The following is a 17,320-nucleotide window of genomic DNA, read 5'->3' on the forward strand; positions in this document are numbered from 1 at the left end:
ATTTTTCATGCTTATTTTGTGAATGATCTCAAAATCTGAGAAGTAATGTTTACGTGTGTGTGTTTTCTTATAGCAAAGCCACATCGGACTATCTGCTGTGCCCACCGAGGGGAATTAAAACCCCTGATTTTAGCGTTGTAAATCCGTAGACTTATCGCTGTACCAACGGGGGACTAATGTTTACGTATTCGTTTGTTTGTTTTGAATTTTTCGTAAAGCTACATGAGGGCTATCTGCGCTAGCCATCCTTAATTTAGCAGTGTAAAACTAGGGGGAAAGCAGCTCGTCATCACCACCCACTGCCAGCTGTTGGGCTACTCTTTTACCAACGAATAGTGGGATTTACCGTCACATTATAAAGTCCCAACGGCTGAAAATGTGAGGATGTTCGTTGTGACGGGATTCTAACCTGCAACCCTCAAATTACGAGTCGAGCGCCTTAACCAATTGGCCATACCGGGCCTTATGTATTTGCAATTTGCCTCTTTTATTGTAAACTTGACTTATGGTTCTATTATAACTTATAATTTTTCATTATTCCTTGTGTTTTCAAAAATTTAGAAACTAAGACTGATCTATATACTTCACTGAATTGTAAGTCACTGAAGAAACTGACAACTAAACACTTCACTAAATGAATGGTACTATAATAACTGAAGAAGCGCTTTCAGTGGTACTCGGGGCTGACAAGGGCAAGTGGTTAAGGCACTCAACTTTATATGCAAAAACGGCTCGTTTGGGTTGAGAAAATATTTTACATAGAAGAACCTGACGATGACCGAAGAAGGTCGAAACGTTGTTCGCTCTTCTATGTAAAATATTTTCTCAACCCAAACGAGCCGTTTTTGCATATAAATTTCTCAACAAGTGGGTTTCTCGACATCACTGATTAAGGCACTCAACTCCTAATCCGAGGGTCGCAGGTTCGAATCCACGTCACACCAAACATGCTTGCCCTTTCAGCGATGGGGGCGTTATAATGTTACAATGAATCCCACTATTCGTTGATAAAGGAGCTTTCTATTTCTGGATGCCACATGTTTTTCCTGCAAGTAACACGATCAAGTGCACTGTAGTACAGTGTTAAATCTGCGGTCACTCGCACTAAATATTCAAAATGAATAAGAATGCATACGTGAAATCTTATTTCACAGTTTACACTAATAAGTTTTCATTATTATATGTTTATGACAGCAGAATGTAAATCGAAAATAACAGTCTTTCTGATTATGTTTGTTCTTTGTATTATTATTATTACTTCAAAAGCCTTCAAAATCGCAGATCAACAGTTCAAATAACTTAGTTTGAGAAGTAATTTTAAGTGTGTTATTTTCAGAAGAAGGTTAGAAATATAAACAATTGGAGACTAATTTTTAGATAACTATAAGTAAAATAGAGTTATACATTATCTGTATTCTTGCTTTGAGCGTGAAGAATGTTTGCAATTCAAAATTAATACAGTAATTTCTACAGCCTCATCTAGTGTATTACTACCACATAAAATAAAGTGCCAGAATTTATGTTGTTGAAAGAGCTAGTAATAAGAAAAATATTTTTTTCATTTTCGAAGACGTAGTAATTTACATCTATTGGTTAATCGGTACAAAAGAAAATTACAAATTTAATGTTATTATATCGAAGAATACATACACACACACACACACAGAACTATATATGTTGATAAGTGTGAGCTTAACTAAAGCACTAGTGTAGGTTTAAATTATTGTGTGTTCGTTAAGTTAATTGTTAAGCCTATTAACAAGTGAATGTGTTACTGTCTACTTTATCATCATAAATGCGAAATATATATATTTATATAAGCGAAATGAAGAATAATTTTATACACGTGACAGCGTATAATTAACATTAATACGGACTGTGTTGTAATATTCGTGTGATTGTAATATCCCAAATCCAGAAAGAGGAAAGTTCGTTTGAAAACGAGGTGAGGTAAAATTTATGTCGCTTGTCAGTTATTGTCGTTGTTACTTTTAGTTACTGAGTGACGTGATCAGTTTCTAGTGACATGAATAAAAAACTTAAATTTCGAAAGATGGCTTTAGCTAATACTAGGGGTATTACTGATAATCCTGATGAAAAATAACACTAAACTGCTTATCCACAGGAACGTAAATACTTTGGAGTCTAAATTGTATTATTATAATTTATATGTAACTGTTGTTATAAGTTGTAATAGGATATGATTGTGAGGTATAGTTGTAACATGTGAGTTAATAAGGTTATGGTGAGGACATATTTAAAAAGTGACCCAGACCTCATGCCATAACCATAGGAATAAGTAACCAGTAAAGCTGCAATCATAAGCGTGTGTGGTGATAGTCCAAAGGTTTATTTAATAACAGTATTAATAAACCCTAAAGCTTTTTTTGTTTTTGTTTTGCACAAAGCTACTCAAGGGTTATCTGCACTAGTAGTCTCTAATTTAGCAGTGTAAGACTAAAGGGAAGGCAGCAAGTCATCACCACCCACTGCCAACTCTTGGGCTAGTCTTTTACCAATGAATAGTGGGATTGACTATCACACTATAATGCCTCCACAGCTGAAAGGGCAAGCATGTTTGGTGGGATCGGAATTCGAACCTGCGACCCTCAGATTACTAGTCGAACGCCTAAACCCACCTGTCAATGCTGGGTCAAACCCTAATGCAGGTATACATAAATAGTCTACAGTGTAGTCAAGTTATGGACCTGCTATTACTGAAGTACCAAACCAGTCATTTCTTATAGCAAATAATCTAGCTTTTATTAACTATAATATTAATAGTATAAAGAGACTTCATGAATCTCAGACTTGAATAATCTACCTTGAGACTTTATTGCTCTCAGCAGTGTCAAAGTGTTATAAAGTAACTAATATTTGGAAAAAGAAATTCATGGAATTATAAAAATTAGAATAATGTTGTTTCAGGGGTGTAGTAAACTATGGAGTTTGTATCTGTTACACTAAAGATGTGCTCTGTACTCTTAGTTTAACTTTACCTAACTGGGCAACTTATTGTTCTAAGAGTCATATTACTTTAGACTCTTCTTTTAGTACTTTAATTAGCTTACCATGTACTAAGGACTGCATGTGGAAGATAGTTTGTTTATTAGTATGCTATAAACTAAGGGACACAATATTTCTGTATTGATTATTATAACTAATTTTGCTAGTAATGGCAACTTTAAGGAATTAGAAATCATAGAAAGCTTCTTTAACTTTTGGGGAAGAAATCAACTAGCTGAAAGAGGAGAGTGGTTATTTACAAGACCATCAAATAACTTGTAAAATTTTTATAAACAATGTTATATAGTTTCAGCATTACTAATTATATAATATAATCACTACAAAGCAGGAGCATGATAGATCAGTCATTAACAATGATATTTACAGGAAACATTACAGACAAGCAAGTTTTTATATTTTAGTATTTTCATGCAATCTTACCAATTTCAGACAGTTGGACCTGTGGTTATTTTTCCTGTGGCTTAATAAAGTGAAAGAGAATATATATCTTTATACTATTTTTGTATGATTTTTACTGTGACATGAAGTTTGATTAGTTCTGCTATTCCAAGCTAATTTTGCAGTATTTTTCAACACACAGTTGACCAAGAAGTGATCGTGGCCATTATTATGAACAGTTTTTATCAAGTAATGAATAAATATGCAAATAAATTTCCTGTAATAATGTCCTCTCCTTTATTGCCCAAAGTGTTAATTGTTGCAAAGAGTGAGTTAGAATTGGCTGAGACAAAAATTGTTATAGCTATATAATGTTTTGACTAAGAGGTTGAAAGGTATTAAAAAAGGACATCTTGGCAAAGCTGAAAATAAGTAACCTTGAATCAGCTCATAATCAGAAAAAAAATTTTCTTAGATACAAGAATTGTAATTGAAAGTATTATAACTAAATTAGTGCATTTTATTTTATAATTATTTCTAAATACTTTTCCATTGCGTTATTTTTAATTATATAAATGTGAAATAAGTTTATGTACATTCATTTGGACATTATAAATACATTTTTCTGTGATTCTTTATAAATATAAATATTATATTCTTGATTATACACAAACACATTAAAGGAACAAAGTACTGTTTTAAAATAATTTATATTTCTTAATAGTTGTTAAAGAAATACCTTAATATTTCTCATATTGGCTGTTTTTTATGAGAATAGAATCTGTATTGAACATAAACACAAAATTAAGATAATGTGTTTGGTTTACTAAATAGTGTAATTTGTAAAGAAAAGTGAGGAGTTGTGATTCAATATTCAGTTATCCTTTCTCTAGTCAGCTGTTTAGAATTAATGACAATGGCAAAGAGCATTAGTAGCTTTGCTCTAACAAAGACAGGGAAAGCTTGTTTAGTAGCACAGAGAATCAAACCTGAGACCCCTTTAAACTTCCTTTCCCACCAATACTGAACAAATTTAAACAGTTACAAGACAGAGAATAAATAACCTATTATGTGGCTTTGTAGTTAACAACAAACATTATAGCAATATTTTGATACTAGATAGTTTGAGTAATCTTAGATTGTGATAATCAAAAACTGTAATTTCAGTTAGTTGACTATTTTTCTGACAGTTGATGTAACCAGAGTTTTGGATGATTATTGGAATAATTGCAAACAGTAATTGTAATTTCAATAATCTGATATTGGAATAGTTGAAAGTACTAAAAATTGAAAATGCTAATTTTTATTAATCAGTTAGTTCATATGATGTTAATCAGTGTAATCATTTCTCACAGATAAATGTTTAGTTCTTAATGCTACACCCCACTTCTCACAGAAAGCTATCTTTACTGTGTCTGCCTTAGAGAGATTTACATTCCACTAGCCCTGAGGGAACGTCCACCTAAACTTGACATTTTTTGTGACTTATGCTACTGCATAGTGATGTTGTTATGCAGCAAAAGCCCTCCTCTATTAGGAAGGTGACATATTTTCATCTTTTTTTTTCTTCAGAATATGAATACTCATTCATGTAATGTCTTCTGCCACTTGTGTGAGTGACTGTTTTCCTCATACAATTATGTGTAACAATTATGATTTATGGATGTAACATCACTAGGCTGATATAGTGGCTGTTGTGAATAGGGTAGTAGATTCCCTTATTCTGTTAGGAACAAACAAACTTTCAACTGCTTCACATTTGGCCTTTTACCAGGTGTGCACCATTCTATTTAATTCCTCTTTCTTATGTTCTTTTTCTTGTTTCCTACTTCCTAATCCTAACTCTTAACTCATTTTCCTTAATATTCATCTCCAAATTATGTTTTCATGATATCAAGCCTTGAAGCCTTGCCTTTTTTGTCTTTCTGATTCTTCTTTCCTTTTAGTCTTTCTAGCCTCACTTTTATGATTCTCAAGTTTGGGATTGCCCTTATCAATGGGGGGTGGGAGTATTGACATTGGTATCACTCTTCAGTATTCACTGCACATGTATTTCTTTCAGTGTCCCAGTCAACTTTGCATGTGACTTCCCTTCACTACTACACTGTGGCCTTTCTACTTCTGCCATTCCTTTCTCATGTGCCTCCTTGTTCCTGGTGATTGTTGGGTATGGATACTCCACTATCATAAGTTAACTTCTTTCTTCCCTTTTTCAAACTGTTCAACCCTTTTCTCTTCTTTGATGTTGCTGTTCTTGATTTGCTTATGTCATGAGATGAGGCTGTTTATCATCAGTTTTCACTTTCATACATCATTTCCACTCTGTCCCTAACTCTACTTCCACTTTTGTATCTCATCCTAGTCCCTGGTTCCCTATTTTTTAATTCCCAACTTTCTCTTCTATCCAGCATTGGTCTTGTTGAGCTCATTGGTGACTCTTCCATTCTGTCTTGTCCCATTGGTGCCTGGCTGTCATAGTTTGAGTTCTTTTAATCACACTTTTGTTAACACTGGTGTTTTTCTTCTTTTTAACATATGGATTTTATCTCATTTCCTTTTTCTTTTCTACCTGCATCTTATTTTCTTTCTCGTTCTGCTCTCATCTGTGCCCAATTTATTATAGAGACTGCGTTTATTGACACTTTAACCAATTCATCACTTATACTAAATATATTATTCACCTATGTGGGTTGTTTTTTTTTTCAAGTCATTTGCTGCTGGGATCAGACTTTTCCCACCTGTTTGTGAGCTATGGACCTGACAGACACTAGGATTCATGCATATCATTATTCTGTTTGTGAGGTTTATTATTTGGTGACCATGGCTTCATGTGGCACTGCTTATACTTTTGGATCACACACATATGTACCTCTTCTGTTGGTTCTTGCAATACTAGAGGTATGCCTTGCAAGATTCTTCGACCTTGGTGGTTCTCATATTCTTCCTTGTATTTTAATATTTATATTGATAGTTGGATAAATGCAGCATCACCCTCTGTGTTCCATTACTTCCATCCAAAATAGTCATAACCCTCTTCACCAATGCTTCCTCTTACTGGAAGCATCCCTGAATGTCAGTTTTACGTCTGGTACTTGGTCCTCGGATAAGTCTTCTCTCTATATCCATGAGTTCAAACTTCTAGTAGACTTTTGGGCATAATCCCATTATTATTTCTCCTAGTGGAGCATTTTGTTATATTTCCTTCCATAAACTCCTTAGCTCTTCTCAGTTAATTGCCTTGAGGGAATCTGATTCAGAACCCCTTGCTTTCTTATCCTGCCTCTTCCTTCTTGGACCAGTTCTTCACAGGCTGGTTTTCTCCTTTGCCATGTGATGGGTATTGTGAACCAGGCTGTGGACTGCCTCTCTTGGACAGAGCAGTTTCTTCCTCCCTTCTAATCAAGATAAAGTGTGTTCTCTGCAAGAATTGAAATGCAGTCTTCCATGAGTATACCCCCATAGAACCCCTGCCATCCAAAGTTACACTCCATGAGTTTTCTTTGGTAAATTTCTGAATGGAGCTCAGCTAAGTAACTTTTGCACCTGTTCCTCCAGCACATTAACATGGGATTCTGGCTTTCTGTGTGAAGAGGGGTATACTGTTTGGAACCTAACATTTTCCCTACCTGTAAATGTTTATCTAATACATGGTTACCTCTTTACACACTTAGTTTTTCTTGCCTCACATTCAAAGAATGATCTTGAGTGCAAAATCTTAGAATGAACTAGGGCACAGGAAGGCTATGTCACTCTCCAATTGATGGAGGGCTTTTGCTGCATAATAACATTATGTAGTAGTGTAATTCACAATAAATCTTGTGGGAGTTTCCTGAAGGCTAGTGGTATGTAAATTTCTAAGGCATATGCATGAGGAAGATAGTTTTCTGTGTGAGAGGTGAATATCTATCAGAAATACATTTTCAGGTTAAGTAAATGTTAACATTGCCTAGCTCTGTTGATCAACATACTAAACACTGACCTTTTTTAAGCTTGGGAAGGATTCCAAGATTTCAATAAACGTATCAGTCTGTTACTTTGATGAGCTGTTTGTGTAAAGGATGGACAATGCTTGTCTTGTTTCACTTTCAGAATCAAACAATCACCTCTTGCCCACTCAGTGTGGGTTCCAATGACAGAACTCTACAATGGGCCACCTGATTTGATTTGAAATGTCAATCAGGGAAGACTTTCTCCTTAAAGAATACCTAGTTTCGGTCTTCTTCGATCGTGAGAAGGCTTCTGATATGACATAGAGGTATGGAATTTTATGTGACCTCCACTTGTATGGGTTAAGTGACCATATACCCATTTTTTATTCAGAAGTTTTACCCAACATGTAATTCTGGATCCATGTGAGGTCTGCACTTTCTTGGAGTCTTTCAGATCTCTGTCTTGAGTGTCACACTTAGTATTAGGATTGATGCCATCACTCATCAGCTTCCTCCAAATGTTGAAAATGGTCTTTACGTTGATTACTTCCATGTTTTGTGTCGGTCAGTAAACTTGAAGTTTACTGCAGCTTCAAACAGCCCTCATTTGTCTCATGCAATGGATCGTTGCACATGGTTTTTCTTCTTTCTTTTTTTTTCCCCCCTTCAAAAACCATTTGCACACTTTTATTACCATAGGAGGTTGCATCCTGATCCCAAGCTTCAGCTCAGTAACAACATTCTTCTTATGGTGCCAGAATTGAAGTATGTATAAAAACTTCAGAGAAGGACTACTATTATAGCTTGAATGAAATAGTTGTCATACATTTACAGTCTAAGGAGGAAACTATGCTAGATGCACAGTAAGCAGTCATGGTGTTAAATTTTATTATTATTAACACTGGAGAACTTCATACATTAACAGTTATGCATTGAAGAATGAATTGTCACAATTCTGTAGGTAATATAAGAAAATTATGGCTTTTTGTGGATAGACACGTATGGAAAAGTATAAATTTTGATAAGGTTATAGTCATTTTTAACTAAAGCACTTTGCTTTTTCTGATAAGATGGGTTAGCCTTTTGAATAGTTTACCTTCAGATGTGGTGGATGCAGTAATTTTAAGACTTAAGAGAAGTCTTGATTAAATGATAAGGGCTGCATTTTAATAGTTTTTTTTAAGTTTGGTGGATGTAGGAAAAAAGTTACAGTTTAGAAATTTATGATTATAATTTTTCAAGTTAACAGAAATTAAACTATCAAATTATTCCTTCATTCTTCTTATGGTGATTGATCTCATATATGTCTGAAAAGTGTGCTCGACTCTGCATTATATATAAATACACTTGTCAAGTTAACAGACTGTTTGTAAAGTGCTGTTGGATCAAAAAATCATGAAAACTGTTATTCTTAATGAAGAAATGCTTAGACAAGATTGTGTGTTAGCATATTCAATATATAATGTATGAAACATAAGAGGAGCTTTCCAGGATCAGAATCTAGACTGTTTCCATGTGCAGTCATGTATCTTTATTTCTCATTTACTTTTTTTACATATATATCCTTGTACAATAGTTATGGAAGTTGTGTTATTAACATATGCACTTTTTATATAATGTTACATATTGTATATGGTGCTGTTATTGCCGTAACTTAAAAATGTTTTTGTTGTATTACTTTACATTGTATTTGGATATTAGAGAATTTGTAACTTTTTTTCCTGTGACTTTATTTCTGGCTACCAGTTCAGTAGACAACAATCATTGCTGTTGTTAGGTTTTGTATTAACTTGTCATGTTTCAAATTATTTCAGTAAAATAAGGTTACATAGTATTTGTAATTATGCTAAGCTGGTATTTGTTACTCTTTTAGTAAAGTGGTCAAAATATATTGGCATTAACATTTTAAACATTTATTTTTAAATTGAAGAAATGTACTATCCATATCCAGTATGGAATTTTAATTGAGTAGTTGATGTTAATTTGAGAAATGGTAGTTTAGGCATTAGCACTCTGTCATGGACAGAGATGGGGAAACCATTTTGTGGCAAGTACTCACATCTCCACAACAGATACAATTACAAAAGAAGTACATACATTGTATTTTAGTACACATTACTATTTATTAACTATTCTTAATACATAAATATAAAAAAATAAAGAAAAAAAAAAGAATAAAATTATCAAACAGTTTCAGAATAGTCTGGTCACAAAATAAGGCTGCTGTTACCATAACTACATTTAAAATAATGACAAGTGTAATTCATAACTGCAGTGTCAAATTTTTTTGAGTAATCATATAATGTTTTTAGTTCTAATAATTCATCCCTTGTCATATTTTAAAAACCATACTTTTCAGCATTCAGTAGCTACACTTTCACAGAACATGCTGTACAGTTTTCATTATTAAGTTGACTTTCCCAAGTATTTACAACATAATTCCTTCTTTATATATGCAAAAATGGCTCGTTTGGGTTGAGGAGCCGTTTTTGCATATATATTTCTCTACAAGTGGGTTTTCTCGACATCATCTGATTATAATCCCTTCTTACTGGGTGATTCTCATTATTGCAGTCATTTTCCTGAGCAGAAACAATACACTGACATTTGTTATGTCACTTGTTGGTTAATCATTTGAGTAACTTAACTGGTTACGTATGTCAAACAGATACTTATATAAATGTTCAATAAACAAATACCACAAATCATTAATTATCTACCTGTTTATTGCCTCATGTCTGTGATAACATTTCCATTTCTTCAGACATTATATAAAAATCATCATTTTTCAATGCTAATCTTCACCTAAGATTTTTCTGTTGTTTGCTTAGTGGAATTTTACAAACTATCACATTTTACTACCATTTAATACACATACATAACAAGTGCCAACACACATTGTACAAATGTATCAGAAGTGTATTTTTCAATGCTTTTGTGGTTTCATTTTATTTTAGTGAGATTATGTTAAACTATTATGATTATTGTAAGACGAGATAGTAGCTTTAATGATTGGCAATAATAATTACTCAGTAGTTTTTCAGGAAAAAATGGACACCAGCCATGATTATATTAATAACTACAACATCCACAAGATTTAAGCAAAACTGATGGTTTGTAATATTGTGGTATCACCAATTCAAGTATAGGTTTACTATCCTTACAGCGTTTACCATTAAATGAAATGCTAGACACCACAGAAGCCTCAACATTTCTGTCATTGCAATAACTGAAACTACATGGTCTTAACACAGTTATCTGCAACGTCCAACTTATTTTCTCCTGTAACAGACATGTTACACAATGTTCACATGTTGACTTCTCTCATGTGTGCTTCCAAGTCAACCCTTTGCAGTAGGTTACAAAAAAGGTCTCAAACAAATCACCATCACACCAAACAGCCATGGGGGCATTATAATGTGCCAGTCAATCCAACTATTTGTTGGTAAAAGAGTAGTCCAAGAATTGGCAGTGAGTGCTTATGACTAGCTGCCTTTCTTGTAGTTTTACACTGCTAAATTAGGGAAGGCTAGCACAGATATCCCTCATGTAGCTCTGAGCAAAATTCAAAACAAACCTAACAAATCATGTGCTTTCCATTGACAACAAATAAAAGGAAAAGAATTAATGGAATATTCAGCTCTTGACATTAACATATACTAGTGGCTATGAAATGATCATGCACATCAGTTTACCAAAACAGAAAATAAAAATGTGACTGTGACAGATACTCTCTACTGAATTTGATATTATGTTGTTTAATGTTGAACATGTAATGTTTGGTGATGCAGAATGGGTTTAATATAGTAAATTATTGCTTTTCCAATTCTGGAGGGAAGATTATTTTGTATAAATATTACATGAAATGATTAAAAAAAGGAAATGGTTTCATCCATATTTTTTTTTTAATTGCAGATATAAATACATCTTTTACAGAAAAGATCACTTTTGGTGCTTACACTACTTTTCAAACATGTCTGGTCTCAACAGTCTTTTCTCATTTACGAGTCCTGCTGTAAAAAAACTTTTGGGTTGGAAGCAGGGTGATGAAGAAGAAAAATGGGCAGAAAAGGCTGTAGATTCTTTAGTGAAGAAATTGAAAAAAAAGAAAGGTGCAATTGAAGAACTAGAAAAAGCATTAAGTTGTCCTGGACAACTAAGCAAATGTGTGACTATTCCTCGTTCTTTAGATGGTAGGCTGCAGGTGAGTAGTTTTTAGTTTTTTTCATGTGTTAGCAAAGATGAGAATATTAATGCTGTATCAGTGATTGAGTAACAGCTTTAATAGATTGCATTTTAATTGTAAAACAGTTTGAGTTTGTGTCTTTTTGTATAAAGTTATTACACTGAATTGTTAACTGTTTTAATATTACATAGTGTGTAAATCTGTTGTGAAGTTTATTTTGGGGAGCATTGGGTGAAGTTTTCTCCTTATTACAAGAAATGATATCATGTTACAATGCAAGGACATGCAGCAAGAATGAATACTAGTTAAAATAATAAAAGCAGGGATGAAAACTTTGGGTTTTGGTCTTGTCGTTTTCTGTTTTTGAGCACAAAATAATCAAAATGCAGACAGTTCAGATTATCTGCTTTGTTACAGAATTTGTACAAGCTTGTTCTTAAATAAAAAAAATTATTAGGACCTTGTGGAATGGTTTATCTGATGATGACATTTTTGCTGATTTTTAAATCATTTAAAGATTATGTTTTATAATTTATATTAGACCTCTGTGTGAAACTTGTAAACTTCTTATATTTGTTCTCGTCTCTTGTTTCTTTTATTTTTGCTCAGAATGGGCCAAGAACAAAACAAACCCTCTAAACTTGAAGGTAAGCTTATAATTTTAGCCAAAAACACTGCTGCAGAATTATATTCCAAAATGTATGTACTTCCTCACACTGCAGCTCCCAATCTTTTATTTCACACTTAATTGCCCTTGGCAGTATCTTTCATTTGACATTCTCCATCTGTGTTGATGCAATCTCTATCCTGGATGCTTTATTTATTGTATCAAGCATCTTTTACAGATAATATTATCACTTTTTTTGTGATAGAGCATTTATTAAAAGGTTTCTCCATACAATGACTCTTGGAAATATTTTGAATGTTCTTTGTGTTACCTAGTTAATTTTTGTAAAAATAGAAGGACAACTTTTTTTATTTTTATGACAAGCCAATTTACAATGTGAATTCGTGGATTATTGTTTTCTGCACTGAGGCAGATCAGGCGTTTTCTATTCCACTTCTGATACATAGCATCACTCAACAGTCAGGGGTGGGAGTGATTACTTTCAGTTGAGATTGTTAGTGGCCTTATTCATAGCGATATAGAAACGTGTGTTCAGTCCTGTGGTGTTTCTATTGGGGACTAGGAGGCTGCAGTTGAGGGTGATCCTTGACATTTCAGAGAGAATTTATATTCATTTTTTCTTGCAGCAGTGACTGTTATGTGTCTTTGGAATCTGTGGGAACTTGATTGTGAGAATTTGTGGATATGTGGAAAACTTTAACATTGGATGAATGGACACTACAGGTCTTTGAGTCAGGATTAGTCATTTATTTCAGATCTTCACCATTATCCACCCAACCTGTAGTTTTTCCACCTCCCACAGATAGTTGGATTTTGGAATTTTGTTCTAGAGTGATCAGAGTTCTATTGGTTTAAGGGGTGGGGGAGCGAGATGTGCTAGTTCTTCCAAGCTTTTATTCCCATCTGTTTCTTGTGTCAAAGGAAATGGGAGATTGGCATCCAGTCATAGATCTTTCTCATCTATATCAATTCCTAGATCCTCCAAGGTTTATAGCTGAGTCAGTTCTCACTCTGCATTGGCATTTTTTACTAGAATAAAAATTTTGCTCATCCCAAAGGAATAAGCACTTGAGATCTCTTCAGTGGTCTTAAGCTGACAAGGAGATCATGAACAGCAATACAGTGGATTTCCCATTTCTCTTATTCATGGTCATCTTTAATCTTGAATACTGGTTAGATCAGAACAATGCTATGAAAGGTATTACTTTGCTGCAACCTTATTCAGAGATCCATCTGTTTTTGGATGTCTTATTTCAAGGATGGAGTGCATAGCTCAAGCTTCATGCATGGGAGATTATGTAGTCCTTCTCACAGTATCAGGGTTTAACTTCTGAGAATGCCATGTATCTATCTCTGTTTGCATAGTCCCATGATGGACATTTATCAGTGGAAATGGCACTCATATCAGCAGTGGTGTATTTAGAGGAGGTTGAATTTACTTCAACCAAAAGTGCCAATCATAACTTGTTTTTTAACCTGGCAAAACCCTTATCAAAGAGCATCTTTTACAAACACCTTATATAAGCTGACCTCATCAGATACTTGAGATAAAAATTAGTTGAGTCCCCAGTGCTTTTTGGCCTACTCAAGTTGTTTCAGGCTCTTCATCCCAAATAACTGTTTCAGTTACCTATCTGGTATGTTATGATGGTATTATATGTTCTGTCTCAATGTCCGTTTAAGACCTTATTCTCATGTAAAATTTTGTTGCTTAGTGAAGTTAAGATTGTGTGGATTGCTGCAGTTTTTGTATTCAATTTTTTGCTTTATTTTTGCTTCCATTGCCACTGTGTAACAATATTAGATAGCTATACTCCAGTGTGTGTATACATATGTGTGTGTGTTTGTACACTTGTTCCTTGCATTTCCTCTATCCTTATCTCCTGACCTCCTTGGTGTGTGTGTGTGTGTGTGTATATATGGACACTTAATACATAATATTTTATAAGTAACTTCTAATGTGATACTTGCCTCCTCTCACAAGGTTAGTGTTTTTCCATTTGTGCAGCCTTTTATATACAAACGTTTTTGTAATGCATGCCACAAGTCTTCTGCACCTTCCTCTTTTTATTGGAATCAAATATTCAAATATGTTTCTCATGTAAACCATCATGCAACATCTTTCCATCAGTAGGAGAGCACTACTATCATGTAATATATGTGACACTTTCTATGCACCACGACTGAACCATCACTTCTTCTTTGGCAGTGCTCGAGTTCAGACATATTATTTTCAATCATTTTTTCACTTTCATTTTTAGAGCATTTATTTACCCATATTTTGTGCCAAATCTTTCACTTGTTTGTTCGATGTCTGCATACATTCCAAAGTTCACGTTAGAACTTTAGGTTTATCTAATTCATCTGAAGCCATACTTTAGGCCATAAGTCAGGGGATCTTTTGACATTTATTTTTGAGGAGATTGAATGTTATAATTGACAAAAATTGTCTCCTCCTGTTGCCCCTCTTCCTTTTAATCCTGGTAATGCCGATGAGGACTTCAATCATTTGTTTCTCTTGTGTTTGCCATGCCTTCTTACCCCATGCCTAAGATTTCTATTTGACCCTTGTCAGCTTTTTCTGACTTTATTTCTCAGGTATTTAATGTTTTGTATATTGCTCCAACTTCTTTTCATCCCACTCCTTCCCTTTTACATAATTGTGTTTCCTAAGCTTATTTAGTTTTTCCCTTGTCTCCTGGTGACTGGATTCACACTAAGCTTTTCACTTTCCAGTTAGGTGACAGCATTAGTACATTTCTTTCCTGTGGGATTTGGATCAGTCCCTTATCTCTCTATCTCTCTCTAATTGTAGGGCAGACTGCTATATCCAGGCCAACAATTGTTTTTTTTTTCTGCCTGTTTGGGGGGCAGGTCCTGAATTTTTTGTTGTGATACATTTTCTCAAGCCATTTCCTGCCCTATTAGAGGCTCTCCACAGCAACCCTGAGAGGTTTTTTAGAGAAATTCTCTACCTCTTCACTTCCACTCTACATTTTCATGCCCTGTGGTTGAACTTTCACTTCTGTGTGGATGTCTGGCTTCTTTTCACTCATTCCAAACAGGATTTAGCTTGTCACACTCATCAGTTCCTTTTTGAACAGCTCAGTTGGGCTAGTTGATCAAGTTGGAAAAACATTTCCTTCATCTTACTTAATACCTTGTTTATTTGGGTGTTTTATATCACACCCATCTCAATCAGGCTCCATTTTATTATCTTTGGCTTTGTTCTATGGAATTTGACCATTTGATAAATCCTGTCTGCTCCTTCATTTTTGGGGCTGTGATCTTTGATAACTCCTCTCATTCGTCTTGGTTGGGTTCATACACAGTCACATCTTTAGGCCCTCCACAACCAATGGAACCTTGCATAAAATCCTTTGGATTCTCCTATCACCCTTTCTTTCTACATTATGGATGATCTCTAATGGTAGTTGTACCAGGCTTATACCTCAGTGAGCTTCCCACTTCATCCTTTTGCAGCCATCTTTACATCTGTTTATGAATGAATCTCTTCAGGACTGAGGTGTATTGATCTTTGAGTGACTTTGGGTAATTGGTCTACAGAGAACTCTTCATATCGACATCCTCAAACTCCTTGTTGTTCATTAGGCTTTGAATCATTTTCTTCCTATCTTCAGAGGTTGGTTGGTCATGATCCACTTCAACAGTGGTGGCTCATATCTATCACCAAGAAGGCACTTTGTTGAGATATCTGTGTTTTATCACCTTGAATCTTCCCCTTTTGGCCCATCATCATCACTTACATTTGATAGAGTATCACATACCTGGTGCTTTGAACCTTGCAGCAGATGATATTTCCTAACCAGACTGGGTTTACCTGTTTGAGTGGGATACTTCTCATATTGATGCATTTTCCATCTCCCTCATTGCTCACACACTTCCTTCTGTACCCTTCTATTTATTTCACAACGTCCATATTTCTCTCAGGATCTTTCTCCCTCTACTTTTACCAGTTGAGTATGTCATTTCATCCAGTTGGTTTATTCCTCTTTGTCCCCTTTTCAATGTTGTTATTTCGTATTACCTCCCATCAAATCTGCCATCTCACATTTTCCCTTGCTTCTCGTCTTGGTTGTTCTTGGAGTAGATTCTGCAGCAGAGTGTATGGATCACCCCTCAAATATTCAGTTCCCATAATCTCAATCATGTAACTGTTTCTGTATTCATGGGGTATCACCTACTACAAGTGTGTCTAGACTTCAGACTTTGGTGTGGCTTTGACACTAGGTAAGTCTTTAGTAATGTTGTCTTTTCTTTCAGGGGCCTTTGCTTCGAATTTGGTCTTTGGTTCTTGCTCTGTGGAAAGTGGTACCTGACTAAGTATTCTTTCTTCTACACAGATCTGCACTGTACACCATATTCAGTGTGATTCACCCCTTTGATTGGGTACCCTCATTTTGACTTTGCATAGATGTCAGTACCCAGCAGGTTGGTTTTAGATATTGAGTAAGCCACAGGTTTGGAGTTGTCTGTCTTCCTCCTTTGATTCTTCCCTCTCTGTCATGGGTCATGGTGGATATCCATGAATTGTTTCTGCTCTGTCCTTGATATTTTCTCATGTTTCAACCAATCTCATGTTCATGGAGTTGACTGCATGCAATGAATATCTCTCAGATACTGGTTGACACATTCTTGGATCCCTAGCTCTGTGTTACTCTTGTGTCATGCCCTGGAGTCTGTCATTTCTTCACATCCATGATTTTGGGGCTTTAGGTGAAGACAGCACCATCCTTGTGCTACCCTTGCATAGATGTCAGTGCCCAGTGAGGAGGTTTTGGACATAGTTGACTTATGAGTATGGTCTGCAGCACCTTAATCATTTTACACCATGGGATGCATTCTCCTTTACCAACTTTTCTTCCATGGATTGATTTATTTCTTTATGTTATTGTGATCACTCTTCTGACTGACCTTATTCCACTCATATGTGCTCCCTTTTTCACCATGTTTAATCATACCTGTTCATTACAAGAAGATATCTAGTTCAGAAGTGGTGTGGCACCCCTCCACAGTTATCTGATCTGTTTCTCTACTATACAGAGAAGATATCCTTCAGATGCTTTCAGAGAGTGGGTGAATGTCTGTTCTTCCCTTGCACAATCCCTCTTACTTTTCAATGTAGCTACTTTTGTGAGTAGAGGAAAGTAA

General features: G+C 34.9%; 1 protein-coding gene across 8 annotated transcripts in view; it reads left to right on the top strand.

Moving 5' to 3' along the window:
• The first annotated feature begins 1,512 nt into the window (after positions 1–1,512).
• LOC143256050 (protein mothers against dpp-like) overlaps positions 1,513–17,320 on the top strand; it is a 47,927-nt gene continuing 32,119 nt past the window's right edge. For 3 of the 8 annotated variants that reach the window (XM_076512736.1, XM_076512689.1, XM_076512741.1), the window contains exons 1-2: positions 1,515–1,945; positions 11,250–11,538. In XM_076512736.1, the coding sequence (XP_076368851.1) occupies positions 11,308–11,538 (231 nt within the window). In that variant the 5' untranslated portion in view covers positions 1,515–1,945; positions 11,250–11,307. Of the gene's footprint in view, positions 1,951–11,249; positions 11,539–17,320 lie in introns of all 8 variants that reach the window. The other 5 variants (XM_076512727.1, XM_076512696.1, XM_076512745.1 and 2 more) reach the window with 5 other exon arrangements.

This window comes from Tachypleus tridentatus, chromosome 1 (genome assembly GCF_004210375.1).
Source record: "Tachypleus tridentatus isolate NWPU-2018 chromosome 1, ASM421037v1, whole genome shotgun sequence".
NCBI lineage: Eukaryota > Metazoa > Arthropoda > Merostomata > Xiphosura > Limulidae > Tachypleus > Tachypleus tridentatus.